The sequence below is a fragment of the Crassostrea angulata genome, chromosome 6 (assembly GCF_025612915.1).
Source record: "Crassostrea angulata isolate pt1a10 chromosome 6, ASM2561291v2, whole genome shotgun sequence".
In the NCBI taxonomy this organism is placed as follows: domain Eukaryota; kingdom Metazoa; phylum Mollusca; class Bivalvia; order Ostreida; family Ostreidae; genus Magallana; species Magallana angulata.
Window position 1 is genome coordinate 10,602,453 of NC_069116.1, and position 26,637 is coordinate 10,629,089.

At 32.7% G+C, this 26,637-nt stretch overlaps 2 protein-coding genes across 4 annotated transcripts; both read right to left on the reverse strand.

Moving 5' to 3' along the window:
- Positions 1 to 233: 233 nt before the first annotated feature.
- On the reverse strand, positions 234 to 21,019 carry LOC128187952 (multidrug resistance-associated protein 1-like). Of its 2 annotated transcripts, XM_052858671.1 has the most exons (29): positions 20,431 to 21,019; positions 19,275 to 19,451; positions 18,985 to 19,101; positions 18,739 to 18,867; positions 18,427 to 18,540; positions 18,151 to 18,212; positions 17,502 to 17,636; positions 17,045 to 17,272; positions 16,277 to 16,463; positions 15,739 to 16,059; positions 14,207 to 14,344; positions 13,771 to 13,999; positions 11,479 to 11,542; positions 11,121 to 11,247; positions 10,422 to 10,598; positions 9,698 to 9,865; positions 9,023 to 9,200; positions 8,523 to 8,568; positions 8,058 to 8,247; positions 7,433 to 7,670; positions 7,009 to 7,319; positions 5,054 to 5,253; positions 3,835 to 3,961; positions 3,438 to 3,539; positions 2,858 to 3,004; positions 2,583 to 2,741; positions 2,291 to 2,457; positions 1,853 to 2,047; positions 234 to 1,330 (listed from the first exon to the last, which is right to left on the reverse strand). In XM_052858671.1, the coding sequence occupies exons 1-29, from the start codon at positions 20,554 to 20,556 to the stop codon at positions 1,216 to 1,218; spliced, it is 4,674 nt and encodes a 1,557-aa protein (XP_052714631.1). In that variant the 5' UTR covers positions 20,557 to 21,019; the 3' UTR covers positions 234 to 1,215. The 2 variants fall into 2 exon arrangements, with proteins under 2 accessions (XP_052714631.1, XP_052714632.1); XM_052858672.1 differs by lacking the exons at positions 7,009 to 7,319; positions 7,433 to 7,670.
- Positions 21,020 to 21,113: 94 nt separating this feature from the next.
- On the reverse strand, positions 21,114 to 25,743 carry LOC128187953 (uncharacterized). 2 transcript variants are annotated; one of them, XM_052858674.1, is made up of 5 exons: positions 25,539 to 25,743; positions 24,951 to 25,312; positions 23,786 to 24,453; positions 23,304 to 23,559; positions 21,114 to 21,507 (listed from the first exon to the last, which is right to left on the reverse strand). In XM_052858674.1, the coding sequence occupies exons 2-5, from the start codon at positions 25,264 to 25,266 to the stop codon at positions 21,236 to 21,238; spliced, it is 1,512 nt and encodes a 503-aa protein (XP_052714634.1). In that variant the 5' UTR covers positions 25,267 to 25,312; positions 25,539 to 25,743; the 3' UTR covers positions 21,114 to 21,235. The 2 variants fall into 2 exon arrangements, with proteins under 2 accessions (XP_052714634.1, XP_052714633.1); XM_052858673.1 differs by having other exon boundaries at positions 25,543 to 25,742.
- Positions 25,744 to 26,637: the final 894 nt, after the last annotated feature.

Genomic DNA, 26,637 nt, shown 5'->3' on the forward strand with positions numbered 1-26,637 from the left:
CCAATATGTCGGAGTTCAAAACGTTGGACTTCACCACAGGTACACATTCCTTTCCCGTTCACAAGTGAATCAATGAAATATATGATTGTAATCGAGCAAACCTTTAAAATTCTTCAAAGTTGCAGAACTGATAGCAATGAGATGGTAGACCTTAAGAATATTTTTGAAACAAACTGTGAGGTTTATATGGGAAAAGTTGTTATATATATAATAGACAACAATGCACTTGCTGATGCAATATGTAACTTTTATTGAAACTCTTTTACAATTTCACATATACATGGTATTGGTACAGAAAATAAGTATATAACATAGTATTTCGTAAAACAGTAATAAAACAGAGACAATTCTGGGGAGTCGGTAATGGGACCATACATGTTCACTAGTATAAATGGAAGGGTTTCAATATGCAACTTTACTGGCATTATGAATTGAAAACAAAAGACTGCAACTGTTTTGAATTCTTTTAGAAGGAAACAGTAATTTTCTTTATTTATTACAACGAAGATGTATTATTAATGTACATGTATTTCATAAGCGCGTCTCTTTTGAAAGTAAAATCTGTTTCCCTCTACTACATGTCTAATTTGATAAATTGTTTTTAGTTAGCATTTCACTACAATAGTATACATTAGTAGTATACCTGCAATAATAGAGTTAGCGCATCAAAGCATCATTGCAATGATAGTCACGTAATCAGTGCATGTCCTGTGTCTCCCATAAAAAAGGGTTTCACTCGATTATCAACATCCTTACCTGATGGATAATACAATATAGTAGTCAGTCGATAATATGTATACTAGTAATATAGCAGCATGGACTCTGCACACCGATCATAGACTCTTCTTCAAACGAATCATTTGCTACTGGTCTTATTAGGTCTTGCTTGTCCCGTTGTATATTTTCTAGAATAATGAGACAATACATCACGAGGTTCAGAAAAAAGTGCTGCATTGCATCGTATGGCCCGCAGTTACTTCGATCAGGTGTTGTAATACGAGAAAAAGCTACTAGGTTGCTTTGATGTATTTGAATCAATACAGTCTTTGCGATCATTATACATTTTTTTAAAACATAACATAAAATAAACATTTTATTAAGTACTTCAATGGGTGTAATATGTTGACTGCCCAGGCCCCTTAAAACATTTACATGTGTGTACGTCATAATGCTCTCAAAAAAAATATTGTACACGTTTTTAAAACTGCGTTCAATTTATTTGAGAATTCCTGCGTTTCTTGCTAGCTCATAAAACAAGCTGTTGGGATCCTTTAGAAGGTGATTAGGCGTATCGTACTCCATTATACACCCTTTGTCAAGAACGATAATTCTGAAAAAAAAATCCAGTATATTGTATTTCAAATACTGACGTTTTTCTGTCTGAATATTTGATAAAAGCACTACAATAAACTTAGATGTTAATATTTTTCAATTTGAGCTTCTGAAAATACGTCAGTTTTAAATAAGATATGCTGGGAACAAATTATCTAATTTAATGTGCATCTTCGTGTCAACATAAAACTTGCCGTCATTCATTGATCGAAATGTTGATCAACCTATATGTATATACATTAAACACACGTTTGGTATCTAAAGATACATTCTAAATCTTGTCGAACTTGTAGGTAAATAATTATCTTAAATAAAAAAACACAACTACTTATGTGAGAAAGAAATGTTAACCATATTGTATTTTTACAATTTTTTAGATGAACATTTTGAGTAAACTAAAAGCAACCAAATTTTGTTTTGGCCATAATATTAATTAAGACTAACTTAAGATATAAGTTAAACGTCTAAATGGGCATTATTATGTAGGTTCCATTTATTTGAATCACCTATTAGCTCTAACCTGTCATAATCCAGCACCGTGTTTATTCTATGTGCAATAGTGAGTACAGTGCAGTCCCGAAATTCCTCTCGGATGGTCCTCTGAATCAAATCATCTGTCTCCAAGTCTACAGCAGCTGTTGCTTCGTCCAGTATTAGAATTTTAGTTTTCTGAAGTAGAGATCTTGCTAGACAAACTAACTGCTTTTGACCCGCACTGCAATAAATCGAGGCAAAAAATATTCATTTACGCTGGATAAAAAACATCAGTAATACAATAAAACAAATTATTCCAGTAATCTTATACAGTCATAATCTTTTCAATTGCTATAACTATTTCACTCTTCCTTGTTTGCGTTAGTAGTGGTCTTATTAAGTCAAAACAAACAAGCATATATATTCGATCGTATCAATATTTGGAATTGCAATGTGGATGCAGGATTTAAGTGGGAAAATTTACCTTATATTTCCTCCCCCTTCACCACATTCAAACTCCAACCCTGAAGGCAGAGATTGTACAAAGGACTTTAGATGAGCATGTTCTATAGCACTCCAGATCTGCTCATCTTTGAACTGATTTAACGGGTCTATGTTCATCCTCAGACTACCAGAAAACAACACTGGGTCCTTTTGAAAGTAGAATGTTAAGTTGGGATTAGATTATTAAACTTTAATTTGCAATCCATGCTTATAACTTTTATAAATCAAATGTAGCATATATCTTAGACGTTATAAAGAATTGTTCAAAGAACCTGAGGTAAAATCGTCAGCTTTGATCTACAGTCATGAAGTCCTAGAACAGTTAGATTTTCTCCGTCAACTTCAATGTTTCCCGAAACAGGCTCTATCAAACGGAACAATGCCATAGCCAGGGAAGACTTACCAGCGCCAGTTCTACCAACAATGCCAATCTGTAAGATGATACAGATTACATGTAAAACAACACAATTCGAGTTTAAATTTTACTTGAACATTATGGTAAAATGGCTAATAAAATCATTAATCGAAAGAATCATCAATCTCGTACCTTAGATCTTGGTTCGATGACGACGTTTATGTTTTTGAGGACCGTGTCCAGATTGGGTCTGTGTTTTGTGGAATAGGAGGAAAATATAATTTGACCTTCATCAGGCCAATTCTTTGGAGGTCTGTGAGTATCGTTAATTAAAGCAGCCTAAAATTATAAGAACATATAAGGAGACAGTTTAAATACAAATCTGGAAAATATATGTGAATGGTTTGGTTATTATAATAAATATTACGTGTATATATCAATCAATATAATTGCACATCTATTAAATGTAATTGTATATTTTATTATTTTTAAAAACAAATATTTTTTTCAATCGTTATTCAAATAAGTTTTATCACCCAGCAGGAGATCTTACCTTAATGATCTATAACTTACAACAAAATTAAGAGCAAGCATATTTGCAAGCGACGATAAATCCTTGAGGACCTCTAGACAGCGGATTAATAAAGGGATATCACGGAGACCCGGGATATCTATTATTGGATATTTGTAATCCCACTAAGATATTATAACATAGGGAGTAATAGAGGTCATGTTTTTTGTTGTTTTTTTTTTTTAGATAAGAGACACTGACCTCTGATTCTGTGTCGATGTATTCGGCAATCCGCTCAATAGACACTACATTTGTTTCCACAAGAGTCAAACAATACACCAACCAATTCATTACTCTTGTCACCTATTTGTCAAATAAAAATGAGCAATTATACTGGCATATGCCAGACTGAGAGTCAAAATTCCAAGACAGGCTATACATTTGCAATCAGACTTGTTTCTAAGATATGAGGATATGTAGCAAAGTTGGTAAGCGCCAGGTATCGATGTTGGATCAATAACAAAATCAAACGTGTTTAACGTCATTTCAATGTTGAAAAAAAGTTAATGTGCCTGCTTGGTAAAAACAATAAAAATTTGTCTTTTGACGTGGTTTTAGTTTCAAATTTTGAACACAACAATCAGATATTAGTACTTACTTGTAGAGAATAGGATATGGATAATCCGGCCATTCCTGCACTGATGGTGTCTCTGGACGCCACCGCCATCAAAGAGGTTGACAAAATTACTACACATCCTAGCAGCTCTGTCAGAACGCACTTCCAACTTTTCATAAAGGTTTTGATATAAAAGTGAAAACATTTAAAGTAATTAAAAAGTTTAAACTCGGCACATCGTTTTAGAAATGACCATATGCAATAAACTAAGGCACACAATGGCATTTCATATTTCTACAAAATTTTTAAATGGTATGATTTAACACGAATCTATAGGATTGAACACTATTCAGTATTTGTATGTATAGCCGGCTCGTTACCCACTCGACCATCTAAGTTTATCATCAAATTTTGCTTTTCATGATAAACATAAAAGGCGAAAACGAAGCATCAGTTGAGTGAATCGTGTCATATTTATTCACATTATACAGTTATAGGTTATTGCAATTCCTAAATAAAAACATTGAAGGGGCATGGTCACGATTTTGGTCAAATTCTATTTTTTTGTTTTTATTATTTACAATGCTTTAGAAATGCATTTCTAATGATCAAATGAAATTTAAGAGTCAGTCCATGAGTTTTAAGCAAGATATAGTGTTCACAATTCTTTGTCATGTAAACAAGGCTCATGCCCTGTTTTTGTTTACATTGGTTCAATATACCAATATAAATATTTTTCAAGCTGATTTGACTATTCTCTTATTCATTTCAAGCATAAATACATGTATACAGTTTCTAACGTTTAGCACATTCGTTTAAGGTCTAAAACTGGAGTTTTTACTTCAAAGTTTAAAATGCAAACAAAAGCTTTGTTTACATAGCACAGAATTTTAGGATCCGTAACTCGCTTATAACGCAACGATTGACACTCAAATATTAAGTGCCTATTAAAAATGCCTTACTGAGGCATTGTAAACTTGAAAATCGGAAAAATGATTTTTGTCCAAAATTGTGACCATGCCCCTTTAATTCTGTATACATTAAAACATTTATCCCAAAGACTGTGTAGTGTTTGACATCCTTAGGCGGCGGAGTGGTTCACGGCTGGCTAAACACTTTTGGATTAGTGTGTTACCCGGTATGTCGCGTAAATTCTTCGTATCATGTTAGGCAGAAAAAAACCACAAGATCCATCTCCACAAAAATACATAATAAAAGTATTCAACAGATGTTGTCAAGGCTGCAAATGACTAATAAATACCCCGATATGGCTACGTCGGTCGAGTTTACTTGGTGAAGATCATTAATCCTTTTTTGGATTTCCAGCATAAAATTGTTCTCCTTGCCAAAAGCCCTAATGACACTTGCACCAGCCAGTGTTTCGCTGAAATAGCTGTAAATTGGGGATCTACAGACAGCTTCTATTCGTTTTACCTGTCTTAACGTTGGTATGTAGGCAGTCTAGACAAAATTAAATACCAATAAAATAAACTGATTAGTTTATAAAATGATTACAGTGTATTTGCAAAAAGTTCGTTATATGATAAAATTTTCAATTGTTCTTCACTTTCAATACTTGAAAAATATCACTATTATACTCTGTCTCCAGCACCTTTTCTTGAATTATTCGGTATTCATAAATACCCATGATATCAAATGTGTTCATTCAATACGATGAAAAAATCCAAGGATTTGAAACGCCTCCACTACCTTGTCATATTTAAAAAAACAAGATATCTGTGAGCCAATGCTCACTAGTGATACCCCCGCTCTGATGTGAATATGCAAAATAAGCAAAGTCGACATTTAAAAGAAAGCTGGCATCCGATTGGTACAAAAATATATCCCACAATATGGCATGCCTAAACAAATAGTGTGTTAAAATTTCAAGCATCTGCGATAAATAGCTGCTAAGAAATCTTTGAGGAAAATTTGTTTGAAAAATTTGGCTAAAAATAAACAGTCATTATTTAACAGGAAGTTGACGTCCGATTGGTACAAAAATATATCCCACAATATGGCAGGCCTTAACAAACACTGTGTAAAAATTTCATGCATCTGCGATAAATAGCTGCTGAGAAATCTTTGACGAAAGTTTGTTTGAAAAATTTGGCTAAAAACAAACAAAGTCATTATTTAACAGGAAGTTGACGTCCGATTGGTACAAAAATACATCCCACAATATGGCAGGCCTATACAAATACTGTGTAAAAATTTCAAGCATCTGTGATAAATAGTTGCCGAGAAATCTTTGAGGAAAATTTGTTTGAAAATTTTGGCTAAAATAACAAAGAACTCATTAAACAGGAAGTTGACGTCCGATTGATACAAAAATAAATCCCACAATATGGCATGCCAAAACAAATAGTGTGTTAGAATTTCATGCATCTGCGATAAACAGCTGCTGAGAAATCTTTGACGAAAGTTTGTTTGAAAATTTTGGCTAAAAATAAACAAAGTACCCATTAAACAGGAAGTTGACGTCCGATTGGTACAAAAATACATCCCACGATAAAGCATGCCTGTACAAATACTGTGTAAAAATTTCAAGCATCTGCGATAAATAGTTGCTGAGAAATCTTTGACGAAAATTTGTTTGAAAATTTTGGTTAAAAAATAAGCAAAGTCGTCATTTAACAGGAAGTTGATGTCCGATTGGTACAAAAATACATCCCACAATATGGCAGGCCTATACAAATACTGTGTAAAAATCTCAAGCATCTGCGATAAATAGTTGCTAAGATATATGCGACAGAAAATTTTGTTACGGACGGACAGACAGACAGACAGACAGACGGACGGACGGACGGACGGACAGACAGACGGACAGACAGACGGACATACAAGGGTAAGACAGTATATCCCCTCCTTTGGAGCGGGGGTATAACTAGAAAAAAACTATGTGAATTTTTTGTTAAAAAAAAACCCCGATAAAATGAAACGGACACGCTAATTTGGGACAGACTATTATTAAACGTATATCTAAAAAGAAATAATTAGATTAAACAGGTGAGGATAACATTCCCACCTCACCTTTGGTATGCATTTTGTTTCTCAAAGTTTCTCTGTAAAAAAAAAAATCAAACATAGAAAATAAGAACATATAACGTTTATACGCCCTTCGATCAAATCATATCTAATATAATATTACTGAAGACATTTTCCTGTATATAACTATTATATGATAAATATCGTATTATGCAATGAAACTTTTACCATTAGGACAAAGTATACAAGTCCAAGAGGAATAGCCACCAACAAGAACCATTGAGCAGCATAAGTGATGGCAGCCAATGTGCCGAGCAGCACCGTAAAAGAATAGAGGGACATTTCAATGTAAAATGGAATCTTGGTATCTACAGCACTCAAATCCTGAGAGAAACGGTTCATTATCCTACCGGACGGTGTAGTGTCAAAGAAACTGATAGGACATCGTAAAATGGAATGCAAAAGGCTTGAATGAATTATATGGGATGCCGATATTGTTCTTGTAACCCACAAAATTCCAAACAGCACCATACAAAAAACTGTAAGAAAATAATTCAATTTGAGTATATTTTGCGACAGAAAATACGTTAGGTATTAAGCTATTTTAAGATAAATCTGTACTAGTAAACAAATCCTCTAAAAGATGTGACACCTTGTCCTATTCCAAAACTGACATAGCATCCGAGATAATAGACGTTTCGTTGTTGGAGCTCCTTGTGGTCTTGCGTTACATTAACGGCGGAGTTCAGTATAGGATCCTCCGTCCAGCGACTCAGCCAGATGTTTCCCATCAGGGACAATCCTTCGCTCGCTTCATATAATAGCATCAGCAATAGGCAGTATTTCAAACCAACGGCCTTAAAATAAGTTATAACCCTTTTCCATTTTACCTGCAAACCGAACAACCAGTGTCATACATCAGTAACATTTTTATCTTTGTGATACTTGAGTTTCAAGTAGGCATTACGGTTGTAAACATGGAAGGAATATTACATATTTTTTGATTATTACAACCATTGTTCACCAAGTCTAATGAAACCACAAAGAATAATTTTGTTCATAATACATCCATTAACATTTTTATGGGTTTTTTTTCTTCTCCATATTATATTCAACCCTATATAACCTTATTTATGTAAAATATCGCATCATCGATCTAGCTGCTTGATGGATAGAAAATCGAGTGAATATTTTATCTTGGATACTTTCCAGTACATGATTTAGTTTTTTTTTTACACACAGGAGAAAATAGTAAGTGAATGCGAAGTATCAGATACCTTTCCTTCCTCTGTTGTTTCCTCCTCTATAAGAATATCTTTTGTCATATCCTTCTCGAAATCGGCATGTGGGAAATCTGAGGATTGTTCTGTTGTTTTGAATTGAGTGTCTAAATTCAGTGATGTTCGATTCTCAAACTGGTCACTCGAGGTTCTTCTTGTTCGTGGATTAAGATCACGTAATGACTCACTAATAATGAATATAACAAGAGCAGTGTTTTAAGTCATATACTTTTTAAAGTTTTGACGATACTAATTATAATTTTAAAATCAAATTTGATAAAATACACGTTAATATTCATTAAAATAATTTGTTTTTTATTTTACTTTTTAAAAATTTAAAATTGATCTTGATTAAGACATAAAAAGAGAACGTTTAAAAACACAGAGAAAATATTCAGTTATTGTGTTATCTCTATTTAAAATATTTTTTTAATTATTATTTTACACAAATCTAATATTTACCTGTGACTCTTTTGGGATGTAAGAGGTCTTCTTAAGCCATCGATGTCTACAATATTTCCAGTCTCTCGAATAATTTGCAATTTGAGGACAACATAATATGTATCATAGAGGACAACATAATATGTATCATAATCATAATTATAATAATAATTAAGGTGATATGGGACACCTGTCGATATTGATGTGAATAAAAGTACATTATTATAAATTCACCGTAGTAGAATTTTCAGAATTTACAATATGTAACCAAAAATTCAGCTTTTTAAAGGTTTTTGAAAGGTAAACTTAAAAATGCCCAATGGGATTCGAGCTAATGATTTACAGACCCATAGTTCTAACCCATTTCGCTACGCTGCTAGATTTGGGAAAGAAAAAAATATAATTAAAAATCATACTTGATCTGATTTTTTATTTCAATAAGAAGTACGCTACGATATACATATAGGGGTGTCCATATCACCTTAATATTACGCATAAGTTCATAATGCCATGATATTTACTTCCGTTCTGAAAATCATTAGTTTGATTTTTAACGTTCTCCAGAAATTCAGCAAAAGGTCCAGCATGATCTAACAATTCATCGTACGTTCCATTTTCTGATATTTTACCATCAGATAATACAAATATTTGATCCACCGATGGAAGCCAGTGTATTCCGTGGGTTACCAGAACACGTGTCTATCAAAGAAAATGCTTATCAAAATTACCTGATCTATTTTTTTAGTTTCAAACAAAATTATATTTTTGCCACTCTCTAGGAAGATCAATTTTAGTAAAATTTATGACTTGCGACTTTGACCCTATATATGACAGGGAGAACAAAACTGTCATGGCCCAAAGGTTTAAGAATTTGTGGGGTCGGTAGAGTCCATAGAAGACTTTACCGACCCCACCCATTTCAGTAAACAGTCAGTAACAAACCTAATACGTAATATTCTATCGACAGACTGATATAAATAAATCTTTGAATGGGGATCAAAATGATTTTAATATCTTCTTTTGATTTAAAGTTCAAAACAAAAAAATACAGCTTGAATTGTCTTGATTTTGTTTACAAACATTGTGAAACATACATATATAGGGGAAAAAAAACTATTGTTACTAAAACCTTTCACAGTCATAGAATATTTTGAATAAGTAATTGCAAAAAATACAAGGTAAAAATTACTTATTACTTTGTCTTTAAGCATTCCAGTTGGTCCAATGACCTTGTTAAAAAGATGACTGCCGACATGAGAGTCAACAGCAGATAGTGGATCGTCTAGCAAGTAAATGTCTGCGTCACTGTACACTGCTCTGGCAAGACTTATTCTATGTTTCTGCCCACCACTTAGATTGACTCCCTGAAAAAAAAACAAGCATAAAAAATCGAGCAAGCAATGGATTTGATCAAAGTGTTGGTGATTGTATTGAGTTTAGTTGTTTTTCGAGGCTTATGGTTGTAAACTTTATATACAGCGATTGCACCCTTTAATGTACTCTTCTCGCAATCTGATTCGAAAGTAAATGAGAGACTTTACATTTAAATATTTATAACCGTAATATATTTTAGCAATCGTTATTAAATGATTATCATAGCAGAAAAAAGCCTTATTCAATTTTCTTTACAATTCATTAAAAAAAATTATGCTCTTCACAAATGTGTGTAATTCCACATGCAAAAAGGAACTTGGTACACTGCGGACCTGGTACATTTTTCTGAATGTGGATGTCTGTTATATGACTTGAAAAATAAACTTTTGTACTTAAGGATCTCAAACAACAAGATCTGGTTATTTTTGTGGTTGTTGCTGAAGTCATTGTGCTATATTTAGTATGAGTTTCATGATATTATATACAAGTGTAAGCTGGTTTATAATGGTTATTTTAATTTTGATATCAAGATGTATGCAAGCTAGCCTTTTCCCCAATTTCGGTTTGATCCCCTGCTGGAAGTATGGTTAAATCTGGAAGAAGAGCGCAAGTTTCAAGGACTGTATTATATCGTGTTCTGTCCATCTTCATTCCAAAAAGAATGTTGTCCTCTACAGTAGCATTTAGAATCCAGGCTTGTTGCGGGGCATATGCTACTGTACCCTGGAATAAAATGTACATATCATAAAGATAACCATTACTTAAGTTTAATAAACGTGCTAATTGATAATGACAATTGACATATCATGTTTTATTGTCAAATATAAGTTTTAAGATTAAAAGAGCTTGACTTTAACCAAAAAATGATAACAAAGAATTACCAAGGCTTTTCTCACCTCCTCAGAAGTATAAACGCATTGCAAACTTATTGCGTATTTATAAAATATTTTCGAAACACAACTTTAAAATAACGAATTGGGTAGGCAGTGTCTGTTTATGCAGAAACATTTTCCTTACTTTAATGTTTCAATGTGTGTTTCCTATTCATTTTTACTGCGTAAAACCTTTTAAAAACAACATTTTAGAATTCAACTAATATCAAAAATATTATAAACTGGTATATAAAAGTCAAAGTGCACGTTCACTGTTTTTTAACCCACAAACTTTTATTATTGTAAATCTTCCTTTTTAATAAACGAATGTTCAAATATGCTTTAAATGCTACCAAACACAACAACTCATCACCTTAATATTGACGGTGCCTTTCAGTTTTGTCAGCTCTCCTAGAATAGCTGACAACAATGAAGATTTTCCCTGACCAACATTTCCCACCACAGCTACAAGTTTTCCCTCATGCACCTCCATATTTATTCTAAATCATAAGAAAAAACTGACGAGCATACTATTAATTATATAATGTTACTGTTTATCTTGATCAAACTTGCAAAATATCCTATTAAACAAAACCAAATGCCGAGAACGAATGAAATGTAGTCCTTATATAGTGAACGTTCCTTGCTTACTAAGATATATTGAAACTTGGGCCAGATTAAGAAGAGGTATAGTAGGTATGACGAGAGTTGGTTAAAAGCTTTAAAAATACCTTTCTAACACACTGCTGTTCCAGTTCCATGCAAACGTTCCATTTGAAATCCTAATAGCAATTTCTGACAAAAATATTTCTTCTGAATGAGACAATGTTTTTGATTTTACATATGTTTGATAGCCATTCGTTTTAAAAACCATTCAAAAAATCTGTATCATTGTCAAAGTAATCCACGTGCTCAGTCATATGGCAAGCCAAATTCACAAAAATGAGCTAAACATAGTTTCACAGTCGATAAACTAGGTTTATTAGCTGTTAACTATAATTTACGGATTCTAAACTATAGTTAACGATTCGTTAACTATAGTTTACATCTGTGAAACTATATTTCACGAATGTAAACTATAGTTTACGAATGATAATCATAGTTTATCTATCTGTAAAAAACGTTAACAATAGATTTTGCGGATAAATATAGATTCACATTTGTTAATTATAATTCACATTCATAAACTATAGTTAAGAGTTGTTAATACTAGTTTCACAAATCGTGAAACTACATTTATCAGACAAATTCACAAAAATGAGCTAAACATAGTTTCACAGTCGATAAACTAGGTTTATCGACTGTTAACTATAGTTTACGGATTGAAAACTATAGTTAACGCAATAATCTGTTTCTCATCTGTTAACTATAGTTAGCACTGAAAACAATCATTTGCGATTGTTAAACATAGTTTATCTAATAAATATGGTTTCACTATTATAAAACAATGATTAACAACTCTAAACTATAGTTCACGAATGCAAATTGTATTATTTAGACATTAAGGCGCCAAATTCACAAAAATGTGATAAACATAGTTTTACCTTAGGTTTACAAACATAATCCCTCATTTAGTATCTGACATGCGGAATTCTCTGTAAAACTATATTTTACGACCCTAAATTATAGTTTACGATTGAATCTATAGTTAACTAGAGTTTTGTTCGTAAATCATAGATACGTTAATCCTAGTTACAGCAAGATAAGCCTTAACAAAGATCATTTTCATTGGTTGTTATGATGTATCAAAAGGTTCGCTGGTAACTTGGCATCTCAGATTATCGAGCAGAGAATTAATTCTCCTTATGCAATTTTGTACAGAGGGCAAATTCGCACGAGCTTCCCTATGAAGAGCCATTTATTTTCTACAATGGCGCACATTTTGTATCGCCTCTCACGATTGGTTACTCGAGATTTTAAATTGAAAACTATAGTTAACACACATTTATACTCATAAACTATGTTTAACAGACGTAAACTATAGTTTACGAACGTGAATTATAGTTAAGGACGATAAACTATGATTAACAAACGTAAATTATAGTTTATCTCTCAAGACTATAGTATAGGATCGTGAATTTATAGTTTATGTTTTTAAATATAATTTATAAATATAAATGACAGTCAACTATAGTTTAGAACCGAAAGCTATAATAAACGATTGTAAAACATAGTTTATCTGATAGATATAGTTTCACAATCGTGAAACTATATTTACCATATCTAAACTATAGTTTACGAATGTAAACTATAGTTTACAGATCTGAATCTATATTTATCAGCAAATTCTATTGTTAACGTGTATTTCAAGACAGAAAAGCATGATAGATTAGCATTCGTAAACTATAGTTTACATATGTGAAACATAGATAGACGTCGGTAACTATAGTTTAGGATCCGTAAACTATAGTTAACAGCCGATAAAGCTAGTTTATCGACTGTGAAACTATATTTTGCTAAGTTATGTAAATTTGGAGTGCTTTAGATTTGTAAACCGTAGTTTACTGATCAAAAAACCTTATGTATCAGATAAACTATGTTTAACAACTGCAAATGATTGTTTTCAGTGTTAACTATAGTTTACAGATGTGAAACATAGACTATCGCGTTAACTATAGTTTACAGATGTGAAATATAGATTAACGTCGGTAACTATAGTTTACGATCCGTAAACTATAGTTAACAGTCGATAAACCTAGTTTATCGACTGTGAAACTATATTTAGCTTTTTTGTGAATTTGGCGTGCCATACAGTCAGCGTGAGTCAGTTCGATGAGTTTTTTCTCGTTCTTATTAATTATTCAAGCTTTATATGCTCATAAAGGAACTAATCGCGCTCACGCTTTCGCATGCTATTTAAAACGATTGCAAGTTTTTATTACATGGTGATCCTTTTTTTTCTTATAAAATGTTTCTCGTTTATCATTGGTAGATTGAAAATAAAAAGAGATCAACTGTTGACCGACAGTCAGGTAGCATATGTGAAACTTGCTTAAAAAAGCATCGACTTTTGAAAGTCTTACCTCTTTGATCCATCCTTTTCATATTGCACTCTATGAGATCATCACTGTTTAAGAATTTCTGTATTCGTTTAATTGCCACATAAAATTTCATATTTTCCTGTACAGATCTTGAAACCATTTCAATGGAGAATTTTAAAATGTTGAAAAACGAAAGGGAGACAAAGACAGTCTTTGCGTCCAAGGGCCTATCGTTGATGAGAATGTAGGTAAGAAAAGTAGCAAAAATCACCTGTAAATCATGAAAATAAAAATTCATCAAAAAGCAAAATAAGAAAGATAAAAAGATATTTTGTTTACAATCAGAATCTATTTCAAATTTCGTTTTCTTCATCAATTTAATAAAATCTTGCAGACTTATTTCCAATGAATCTAGAAGAAGTAAAATTAAAAATCTAATATTATTCAACACATGCGTTTGTAAGATTGATTTACTTACAATAAAAGGTGTGATGTGAAATAATGTTTCTAAAATACGTTCTAAGATCTTAAGATTCAGTAATTTTCGTAATTCGGTTTTTCTCTTTGCAATGATTTTGTCTTTGAATATCATTTCCCAGGCATAAAGCTTTAGTATCTGAAAAGAAAATGAAATAAAATAAAATACATGATATATAGTTAATCTTAATACGTCTATATATACTAAGTACTAAGTAGTATCTGCAGTTACTCAGTTTGGTAAAATTTTATTTTGTTATGAATCAAGTTTATATATAGATTCACAAATTTATATTTCATTCGTGCCTAAAAACTCTAAGATTAGCAAAGATTTTGAAGTCATTTGATACTCATTGTAAACCAACAAAATGTTAATTTCAAACATCCTCTATGATAAGTATTCATGTAAATCGTGTCATGTAGACGGTACTTTGAGGGTAATAGTCAAAACAATGCAACAGATGATTATACTATGAGAGTACTACAACGAAAAAAAAATCAAATACGCAGATCAAAAGTTCGAGCTGCAAAGGTGAGGCCAATATATAATCAAAGTACTGAAGAACTAATGGGAGTTGATCTTATTGATTATATAATTATCTTCAATTCAACGATATGTAATTCGCAATGCAAATTTAATTTCATAGCGGTATCTGAATTATGGCGTACATTGTTTCTAATATTCCGGGAATCATGTTGTGTAATTTAAAAAAAAAAAAGAATTAACACCATCAAACTCTACGGTGCATTACGTATCAATAATCAAAATATTTCTGGTAAATGGTATTCAAGCAGTTTTGGAATATGGCGTAAGAATACGTACGACGCCAAAAAATATCAAATATTTTCGTACCCTTTAAAGCTTGACTATTTTAAAAGTATTCATAAATACATAGATACATTATATCGACTCCATCGATTATTTTTAAGTATATTGTCTTTTATCGGTGATGATTTGTGCTTAGGTCCAAACACTGCTTCACTTCCGGTTTGCCAGAGTAATTGCATATGAGAGTTGATTAAAATCGACTCCCAAAAATACTAGAAATTCTATTTTACCCCAACAATCGCTCAAAGTTGGTCAATTTGTTTTTGGAGCTATGGAAGCGCACGAGGCCAGTAGTTATCCGCGATTTCCATGGTGCTTAGCGAATGAGTCATTGACTCCTCTTGAATGGGACACTAATCAATCCTGGGTCAACTCCCAGCGTAGTTCGACACCGAATTTCAACTAGATATACTGAGACAATGTATGTAAAGTGCCTTGACTTGGCTCAATACACAGCATCAAGTGACAATAGCCGGACTTGAATCAGGGACCTGTGGGTTACAGGCCTTAAGCCTATTACCATTGAGGCTTGTTCTCCACACAATCGCTTTAGGTTTGGAGTAAAATCAAAGAATAGATCGGTAGTAAATCAAGAGGTGTTCAATGATTCCGAGAAGGTTCCTAGTACTGCAGACCCTTGCAGAGATGAGATATGTTTTTACCAAAGATTTTGTGTTATTAAATGAACCATCAGCATTACGTACCTTAATTCCATTGATAACTTCTGATAAAAGTTTGATTCGGTCGTCATTGAGCTTCATATGATCTTCAATAACTTTAAATGATTTTGAGGAAAGATACGCGTTCACTGGTACCAACAACACCATTAAACCACATCCAGCAAACACGGCATATCCAAGAATTTCATAAAGAAAATACAAAGAAAACATTATCTCCAGAAGACTTTCAAACCACATCCCGATTAACGGCATGGAATCACTTATTGTGGAAGTGTCCACTGACATTAAGTTCAATATTTCTCCAACTGATGATTTTTGCCTTGAGATATTTCCGACTTTTAATACCTTAAAAGTACAAAAGAAAATAAATTTGAGACACTAATATTAGGAGAATACGATTAAAGATGTAACTTTAGTGCTTAAACATGACGTCTTAATGCAGGATACAAATACAATGAGCAAATGTTGTTGGGTTTTTTTCATCTAAATGTGTTGAATGTGCTCATTAAGTTAAAAATAAATTTCATTTGAGTGTATATTAAGATAAACAAGATAACCGCACCTTTCTGTACAAGGCTGACATAAGTGTGGCCCTGACTCTCACACCCAACTTCAAAGCTGTGGTTAAGGAGTGAATGTAAGTCAAAACCTCAAAAACAGAAACGACAAACAAAGAAATGGCGAGAAGGTAGCCACGACATGACGCATCTTTCTCTTTTGCTGGTTCTGATAATAACCCGAGTAGTAAACTGGAAAAAATGAGTATTATAAATCAACATAGCGATTTTATTTAATGAAAGGACAACACTTTCTTGCAATACTGCACAATTACATTGGCTATAATTTTTTACACCATTTGGTTATCATTTGGTAATCGATATCATTAGAAAAGGTATAAAAGGGGAATATTATCGAACCTCTTAAAATTTGAGGGATAGCTATGATGATATAAAACTCAGTAGCTTTAAACTCGATTAATTGATACACTTATTAGTTTCACAAAATAGTTTACCTTGTAAAATACATATATTGAGTTAAAACTAAGTTGCGACATATAAATAGAAAAACGTCTGTTGCGCTGTAAAACAATTGCTGTTGGGTTTGCTATTTTCATTTCATAAGTTAGATTGTTAAAATATCCAATACTATTGCACAACATTGTATTAATGGATAAAGTATCCAGATGTTATTCATATCATATAAAGCTTGGTGCTGATTTACAATGATTGTGTCATTAAATGCCACGAATATTAGATTTTGATTTTAAATTCAGAAAACCACAGTACACGAGATCATGTAAATTTTAATTGGATTTTTCTCTTTTACTTACCTCAGTAATTGTGGGCTAGCCATTTTACAGACAGAATTAAAAATAGTTAATACGTGGAGAAGTAGAAATTTCCAACCAAACATATTTAGGAGGGTTAGTAAGAGAGAATGACTGGCGTTGCCATGGTAATCAGAAGCGTTATCTTCATTCTCTTCTTTTGCAACTAATGACTCTCCAGCATCAATTTCTGTTGCCGATTCTAAACTGGGTTTTCTCCTTTCCATACACCTTGAAATGTAAAGTAACTAAATTTATTTTAGATTGATTTTACTCAATTCCGCTATAAATCTAAAATACAACAGAAAAAGGAGAATCGTTTTCTTTGGAACTTGTTTTTGCTTTGTTTATGCAGTGTTTTTTTATATAAAAATCTTCAGTTTAACTTTAATGATATATGACATTTAATGACTGAAATTTTATATTGATATGAAGCTATCGTTACTAAAGTGGTACTCACCATTCTTTTACATTTTTGCCAGATTTTTCCCAGTTCTTTTGGAAATTCAAAAGGAGATGGTCAGCTTTGTCTTTGGACTCCAAAGGGAAAGTATCGTCTTTTGTAATAGGTTTTCTATAGCCCCTTAATATCAACCTGCAGAATGAAATATCTAAAATTATAATAATTAAACCCTGGTACATTTACGTCTTTTGTCATGCAAACTTAACCTTACTTATTCAAACAAGATGAATTTTTTTATATTGCATATGTCGGGTTTCTAAAAAAATTAGGTAGTTTTGGTTAAGGTACCATTTAATATTGGTCAACAAAAATTAACTAGAAATGATAATTAGTGTTGTTTATCATCCGATGTTGTTCTGCTTTTTGGGTCAAGCAAAACAATCTTCCACGAGATCTGAATAGTGTTGACTGTTTGTCAATATTGTAAATTTTAAAGTGTAATGATCCCACTGAAGACCATGTCTATTTTCCATAGCTCATATGATAATAAATACGTATATCATAGTGTATTAATGTAATAATTGCCAACTACTTAATAGATGAAATACTTATCTACAGAAAACTACATGTAGATGAGTTGATGTCGTCGTTTACAAACCTCATACTAACAGTTAAATGAAGCAGGAATCTTTAAATGTGTACTCACGAGAAGACCCATAAAAATAAAAGTCTGCCTGGAAATGATGATGTTGAATATGGATTTTTCTCCTACAAAATTACTTGGGGTTACAATATATTTACGATAAAAAGTGCTAAGGTCCAAGGACATTAAGTGAAAAATGAAAAGTACAAAGTACTAAGGATCGATGAAAGAAAACAAAAAGTTTCGTCGATACTCTGGTTGATTTATAATTTTAAGGGGAATCTAAATATTTAGCACTGGCAATTCGAAGAGTTATTTATCCACAAGAAATTGCCTTACTCCTTCTGTTGATCGGGTAGATATTTCCGCAAAACATGAGATAGTCCATTGTAACCAGTGTGTTGCATACACAGTACAGAAAATTAAAAAAGACTCTTTTTCATGTGAATACATCTGAAATAATAAAATATGCCAAATAAATGTACATTTATCAAACTAATGTATTTGTTGACACGCATGATAAACCTGTTTTTAAAATCATTGATAAAAAATATAACCGTAATTTATGTCTCTTTCATTGAGGAATACTTTAAGAATGTGTTGTTATATTTACTGAATATATGCACATACAAACTCGTTCAATGTACTCACATGGTGCAGAATTTTGTTGTACATTGACATTGATGTACTAATAATGGACACAGCCCAGTATACGAACAGAACTCCAGAAGAGACAAAGCCTTTCCATCGCTCAAAATATAGGAACACACCAACCAAAATCTGTATGAGGATAAATCAAGAACAAATTGTTCTTTCATTACTTCTCTGTAAGTATTCATATTGAAAATGACATTTCACTGAATGTTGTACAACTGATCAATATGAAATTGGTCCTACCAGTGTGCTAATTTGCAAAACTGCCTCTATTGTTTCTTCATGCAAAATGGAGTTTCGAAGTTTGAGCTTCATCACTAATTGCACAATTAGGAGTATCACATTCACAAAGAGGAGAAGCTGGTGAGGTAAGACAAAATACAATATATAAATTTTTAATTCTACAAAGATACTCCTTAGAAAAAATAGCAAACTTCATATTGAATTTATAAGTAAATACAATAAACTTGTCATTATACTTTATGAAATGGAAAATGCAATAAAGTATTGTAGAATTTTAATAGTTCATGTACGGTTTTTGTTACGAGATTCCAGTTTATTCTGTTTGGCTTTGTTTTCTGCCTGAGCAAATAGTACATATAAAATGGTGTGATAATCCACATCCAGGCATGCGTCACCCACACCGGCATGATGTAATTGGAACAGGAAGTAGATATGAGGTGCTGGTCTGTAGTGGTCAAGTTCCGGTTCTACAGGAAGTTGAAAACCAATTCTTTAATACAGTGCCAATTTGATAACTTTAGCCAATCTTCCAAAAGTTCTTCCAAATGATAACTTATACATATGACGTAATAGACCTTTACCTAGACAGTTTTTTTTATTTAAACAATATTTTATTCAACAAGTTTGAATGGGATTTTGCAGCAGTCACAGTATATTTCAACCTTCTCTCTACATTAAAGCCTAATGAGAATATTGAATGTTTACAACTCGGAGTTTTGAAACAATGTGGAAAAAAACTCAGAAGAGGAACAAAATGTTCGGATACTGGTTTGGAAAAAAACTACATGTTTTCTCATGAATATTTAGACAGAGCGTTTTGTTACTGCAATAAAAGCATCTAATGTATCATATATTTGTACATTGATATTAAATTCATAATTAAGACTACCATATAACAATAAAAAAAATACTTAAAGAATTTATGAGTTTATGATCGTTTTGGTATTTATCACATTTTTACCTTTCAATTTAGATTAGTCGTAAAGATAATAAAATTTAAGAAAAAATAATTTACCCACATGATGCAATTTCCCGTAACCTTTATTTCACAATTTTTTTAAATTTCTGTGAATTGCCTAGCAACAGGCGATATCAATAAAGAAAAATTAATAGTTTTTGAATGGTCATTTTATATTTATATTAAACATTTCCATTTAATGAGTATGATTTACAGAAATTGACTTTGAATAGACTTCTTTTTCATTACAGCGACCCAAATAGTATGACAGTAAGGCAACATGTCTAGAAAATAACAATCTCAGAGTGAAATCCTCCCTAATGAACCGTTTTACCATTCGGATTTACTTGTACCTCAACGTAAAACTCTTATCGATCGACCGTTCGTGCTCATGCATACTTTTGTAGCTGGGACCTCTTTATCCCATGTTTTACTTCTATAAAGCCACTTCCGGGAGACATTATAGCACAATTATAATCAGAACTTACCCTCAGTACTTCATTCATTGTTTGAAGTTCAGTCATGTCGACCTCTGCACGGACTAGTAAGTAATGAATAGGATACCTGCGATTCCCAGTCTTAAATACATGTATAGATAAGAGATGAATTTCCATAAATGGTGAAATAATCTATGGAAGCTTGTAGGGATATAACAATATTACTTGTTTTATGATTATCAATCAGACGAAAAAAAATTACACACGGATCCATGCATGTTTATTAATATGAAGTTATATATATGAAAACTTTAAATAACAAGTGTTTTATACTTTGATAATTTTTCTCCGTATTTAACTATAACTAAATATAATTATTATTATTCCATAAAAATGGCGTGGTCATTTAACAATCTTTAAAGCAATTTAATTCAAGGATGCTCGGTGAAAAGTTGGGTTAAAATATGGTAAGTGATTCTATAGAAGATAAAAATGTGGAAAGTTTTACGACGACACTGTCAGTAGGAGATGCAAAGCAATCGTTTATATCTATATATTCTTAGTTGTGACCTTTATATCATTAGCTATTTCTTTTAATCGAAGATTTACTGAAAATAAATTATTGAAAACCCACATAAATCAATATCAAAACAAATATCAAAAGGGTATTCAAGGGTGCAGAATGACTTATGTTTATTCTTACTAAGAAAAATATGTTTATTCTTATAAAGAAAAAGAAAAGAAACTGACCATCAAAAACGTGCTTCTTTCCTAACGTTTCATTTATTTTATCATTTCATGCAGTACAATAATAAATAATAAACAGAATGATTAGCGACCAAGCAGTGATATGAATTCATGCTCGTTTATGATGTTCAATTTTTGTCTTTATAAGATGTAACTGCTGTCGAAGTTTATCGATCTCTAGATTGTTGCTGTTTCGTCTCAGTCTCAATGACACGTGCTCACTCAGCGCCACCTTGTGGTCACTCGGAAGCTCCTCGTCTTTTATTGATTCCTCTACGGCATGTAACTTCATCTTCAGAGATTTGTTCTCTTTTTCCAGATTCTTTATTTTCGTAAGGCATTTTTGGAATTCGTCTGAGCTCCTCACATGTGTTGGGAAATCTGAAATACAAAATACTCTATTTTGTAATATTTACGTTTGCAAATAGACCTTTCACGATAAAAGCGGGAGTCTCTTGCAGTCACTTTGCTGAATTTTTTTTTAGGTCAATAAAAATAAATAATTAAATGGTGTAATTGAAACAATTAACAGAACGTCATATTTCACCTATTTACGTCACTTTGCCCTAAAAAAGAGCAGTACCGCAGTTACCGTAAAGGGGTTTATTATGGCATTGAATGAATTATTTTGACTTCGTCATGTCAAAAACTGCCATCAGGTGACCACACAAATTGAATAACGCGCATTTGTCTGCTCCATTGACGGCTGTTATATTGACATATCGCCAGAAAATTACATAAAGAGTTTAATAGAACTAATTGTTTTCACAGAATTTGCGTATATATAAGGTTAATCAGTCCAAAACTAGCGCGAGTTTTTGTGCGCAATAAATACAATTTTTTTCAATGGCTGGGACTGCAACTCCCAGGTCGTCCCACCAATTTTTTTTCAGACCGGGAGCTACAGATCTGAAGCTAGTATGAAATACATTTTTATATACTACTTATGTAAATTACATGTAAATACATGCAGTGCGCAGAGATTAGGTTGTTGCATTTAGAGGCATTTAAAAAATCATAGAATTCAATGGGGGAAAAACCAGCAGAATATAGATATAATTATGCTAAATTCATTATACGAACATATACGATAGCGAAGCGTTTAGTGCTGTAAATATTTTTCGTTATATGAACTTATAGAACAGCGAAAACATTCAATTCTATGCCAGGGGGATCTTATCCGCTCTGCTCTCAATTACATATATATAAATAATACACATGTTTTATTTGAATATATGTCATAGAGAGCAGAGCGGATAAGATCCCCCCCCCCCCCCCCCCCGTGTCAGGTGCTTCTTTTGTAAAATGGATGTTTTTCTAGTCAAAGATTGGCACCGACCTTGTGGTTTCACTACATACTATTTTTGTTCCTAGTCTATTTTTTTTTATTGTATATACGTTGTTTGTCATCTATATTTTAATATGTTTTGAATAAATGGCCTTTCCTATTCCTGTTACCTACGAGTAACTGTTATAATTTCATAGGAGGGGTCAAACATTAATAAAAAATATTCAGCGGTCAATATTTTTCGTACGAGTTTTTGACTATTCGTCAATATTGAGTTACATAAGGAGAATATACTGCTGATATAACAAATATATATGGTGCTTTATGCCATTATGGTATTTATATACATCCAAAAATGATACCTTTTATATATATATATATATATATATATATATATATATATATATATATATATATATATATATATATATATATATATATATATATATATATATATATATATTGAAGTACAATAATGTATATAATTTAATCTACATGTATAATCACTTAGTTATTCTTTCAAATATCAATTTTTGCGATTTGTTCATTAAATTACATTGAAACTAGTGATAATACGAATTATATATTTTTTGCATTATAAAAGGATAGGTCAGTTGTGCCTGTTGTTGACTTCTAGTATTTTGACACGCATATATTGATTTAACCGAAATTAAACACTAAACGAGAAACCTTACCAATGCCATTAAGTAACACATAACACACATATGCCCCCAAATTTAGCAACTCTAATTTTTTAAAACTAAAATATTGACGGCATTTCATCTAAGACAGTCCGCCTCTACCTAGCATGGGAACCTTTGGGGAAAATAGCACTGCTTATGTCGGCTTTTTTGTGTAATGTTTACCAGCAACTGTTTACATAGTTTACCTGATGCTTCCATTGAAACAAGAGGAAGGAATGTATTGTCAACCAAGTAAGCAACGAACACATGTCTATCTTCGTTGTCTTGACTCTGGCCGTGGGGATAAAACTTTATTTCTTCGGCGCCTCTTGTTCCGATGTGAATGACATGCAAAACCAGTTGGTATCTCTGCGCTGTTGCGTATGCTAATAATGCATCAGGACATTCCGTGCGAAGAAATAGGCTCCATTCTCCCCCATCCTTAAACCCAATGTGTTTAAGCTAAAAAAATGATTTCGTCATAAGTTCCGGTACGAAAATACAAAGGACTAATTAAAATATAACCTTTTATGGTCCTTAATTTTCACCCATGCTTATTTTCCTTCTGATTCAGCGACCAAAAGTATAGTACCTAAGAAACAAGTTGTACTAATTTGATAAAATACGTTAAATATTTATAAAAAAATTAGACGTCAAGCAAACCAAGTCATATATCGCAAATACATACTGAAAATGGTGGTTGATTTTCATGTAAATGTTGGATAAGAACGCTTTTTATATCCTTTTTCTTCATTTCATGGCTTAAAGCCTCGGTGATATTGCGAAATCTACGAGGATCCTCCGACGGTCGCAACATGAGATGGTATAGAATTTTCCTGATGCTGTCCATTTGTTCTATTTTTTTATCATGTGTTTGTTTCTTACTTTTTTGAGTAGGCACAGGGATATTTGAATTTCCCGCGACTTGATTTGAATGGCCGGGTTCAGAAGAAGGTTGTTTCTGAGCCCTCTTCTCGCGGTGTAAGTTGAGGTATGATTTTTCAGAATCCGTTGTGCTCTCTTGTGACCCGGGTCTCTGTGGTTTTGAAAGCAGATTTGGTTGTTGTGATCTAGGCTCTAATACACCAGTTTTTCTATTGTTTAACGGAGATTTTGGAGAACTTGTGGGCATGGAATGACCTATTGGAGATTGGTTAAAATTTGTCTCGGTGGTCGAATTCACGGTTTTACGGGGTGATTTTGGTGATACCTGGGGAGAACTATTCATCCGTTTGATCTCCAACATAAGGTGACTAGAACTACCGTCCTCTTTCCGTTTTGTGTTTTGCTGAATGTCATATAAAATATTCATGGCTTGGTTCAGTTCAAAATTTTCTATTTCAGAAAGATCTTTATCTACAACAAAACAAACATGATACATAAGTTAAATGAAATGGAATTCTGTATCATTAATCACTAAAATATCTCTTTGGTGTTGAATGGTGAATACCCATTGGGATATTGAATTTGATTAACAGCCACCGATTTCAAACATTTTAAAAATCAATATGCGCGACGTAGAAACCCCAGAATAAAACATTATTCACTGAAATGACAGTTTAGATTTTCAAATGGTTGGTATCTCATTATTTGTTTCCACAAATCAATTTTCCAAACTGAAACGTTTTGATAAAATGCCACTTTGTCGCAAGTCAATATCGAGAAACTAATTTCAAACCTTTTGATGTTCATTCAAACTTTGTAACAATAGGTAATTATAGGTAGTAATAAGAATAGTCCATGTAAAGGTTCATAATTAAAAATAAAAACAAATCGAAGCCTGTGTACTCTCCTTTTTTCGGTCCATCAATTCCTTTAACGACCACACCTTTGACTATACAGGGTTATCTTACCTTCTAGAAGCTTCAGCTCCCCAACACACTCTAGCAGAGCGTCTTTGACCGTGAAGGTTTTGGGAGATATGTGCTCTTTTATCCAGTTCAGCAAGATGATCTTGTCCCTGGTGATCGGATATTTCTTCTCCCATTTTTCCTTCGGTAGATATCCCCACTGCTGTAGATGGTCTCCCAACAATTTGATGCCGGTCAGCGACGAGTGTCCTTTCCCACAACACAGAAGTGAGAGCACGTGATCTATCACCCTCAGGGGTTGAGTATTCAGTACTTGATCAGTGTCTTCTTTAATTCTGCTGTCGCGTTTTAATTCCATGGCTTATTATCACTGGCGCAACTACAGCTCGGCCTTCGGTCCATTACTGAAATATTGAACAACTTTAAATTTAATCTCCACTTGAAAATTGCATTAAATAAGAGCCAATACATGTCCACCTGTAAATGGTACATGCTTTGTAATGAATATGCGGATTACTTCAGTGAATATAAATATTGCTTTACTTTAATACGGATATACAAACAGCGAAAAATATGGTCCACAAATGGGAATTTTCATTGAAGTCAGAGCACACAAACAAATGTTCCCACCTACCATTTTGTCTCCTTTGCGTTCATTTAGTCGACCTTGTTTGAAAAACAGTCCAAGATTGAAACCGACAAACTTTTAAATGGAAGTCAGTGTCATTCAACGGCGAGTAAATGAAGAGTGATTATTTTGATCGTAAATCTTTTCTTTCCAATCCGTTTAAATGACCAGTGCTACCGCACGCTACTGTCATCGCTGCGAGCCACTTTAATTTCTATATCGACTATCGAAAATCAACATATTCACACAATGCTTTGTTTGCACAAAAGATCTCTATGTATCTATTATCTATGTTCGAATCGGAATATCTCGTGCACCTTACCCTCCTCAAAACATTGACTCCCTGCCAGTAGCTGACCTTTTGTAATCAGAGGTAGTTAGTGAAAAAGAAATTGTCATCTTAAGCTTGAATCTAATTTTTTTTTAAATATGTTGTCATACTGATAAGATAGATAAATAATATTATACAAATCAGAGAAAATTTATATGTAGGTATATTTACTTACGGTATTTTTCCGAGTGAACATGATTGTTGTGATTTTATATCTTTATAGCCCATGGACTATAGTAATTCGAACTCCATTTCCAGGCTCAGCCAAATTTATTCCCAGCCTCAACCTTCACCAAGCTTCATTGAAGTTCGATGTACATTGTATTTTACAAAATTCTCAAAATGCTTTTTTTCCTTGACTAATTTATTCACTTCCACTTAAAATGTGTTTCCATTAAAAAAGAACATCGAATGAACATGTATTGTTTTAGCTAATGTAAGGACTAATTCTTCCAAAGTGCTAGTACTATCATTCAGAGGCAGTGGCGTCGGAAGCAAATTGAAAGTGGGGGGGGGGGGGTCCAACATCTCGATATTTTTCATCTTTTGCAGGTTTGGGAACAATTAACTTTCCTGCGAGAAAAAGTGGGGTGCTGAACCCTCTATGGTGCTATGTGTCTAATGGTTGGGTCTAACTTTGCTAAAAAAAAAAAAGCCCCCTCCCCCCCCGGTTCCGACGTCTATGAGAGGATTGTTAAAAGGGGCTCCATGGTCAACAAATAAACCATCGGATCTGCCTTAAATGTTTAAATATGATGTTTGGGGTCATG

Excerpts from the sequence above, each read along its gene's own strand:
- LOC128187953 (XM_052858674.1), bottom strand. The coding sequence starts at position 25,266 with ATGGAATTAAAACGCGACAGCAGAATTAAAGAAGACACTGATCAAGTA. Across the intron at positions 23,560-23,785 it reads AAAATCAACCACCATTTTCA|CTTAAACACATTGGGTTTAA; the intron begins GTATGTATTTGC and ends TCATTTTTTTAG. Across the intron at positions 21,508-23,303 it reads TGTTTCAATGGAAGCATCAG|ATTTCCCAACACATGTGAGG; the intron begins GTAAACTATGTA and ends TTTGTATTTCAG.
- LOC128187952 (XM_052858671.1), bottom strand. The coding sequence starts at position 20,556 with ATGGAAATTCATCTCTTATCTATACATGTATTTAAGACTGGGAATCGC. Across the intron at positions 17,273-17,501 it reads GGCAAAAATGTAAAAGAATG|GTGTATGGAAAGGAGAAAAC; the intron begins GTGAGTACCACT and ends TTACATTTCAAG. Across the intron at positions 11,248-11,478 it reads AACAGCAGTGTGTTAGAAAG|AATAAATATGGAGGTGCATG; the intron begins GTATTTTTAAAG and ends CTTATGATTTAG.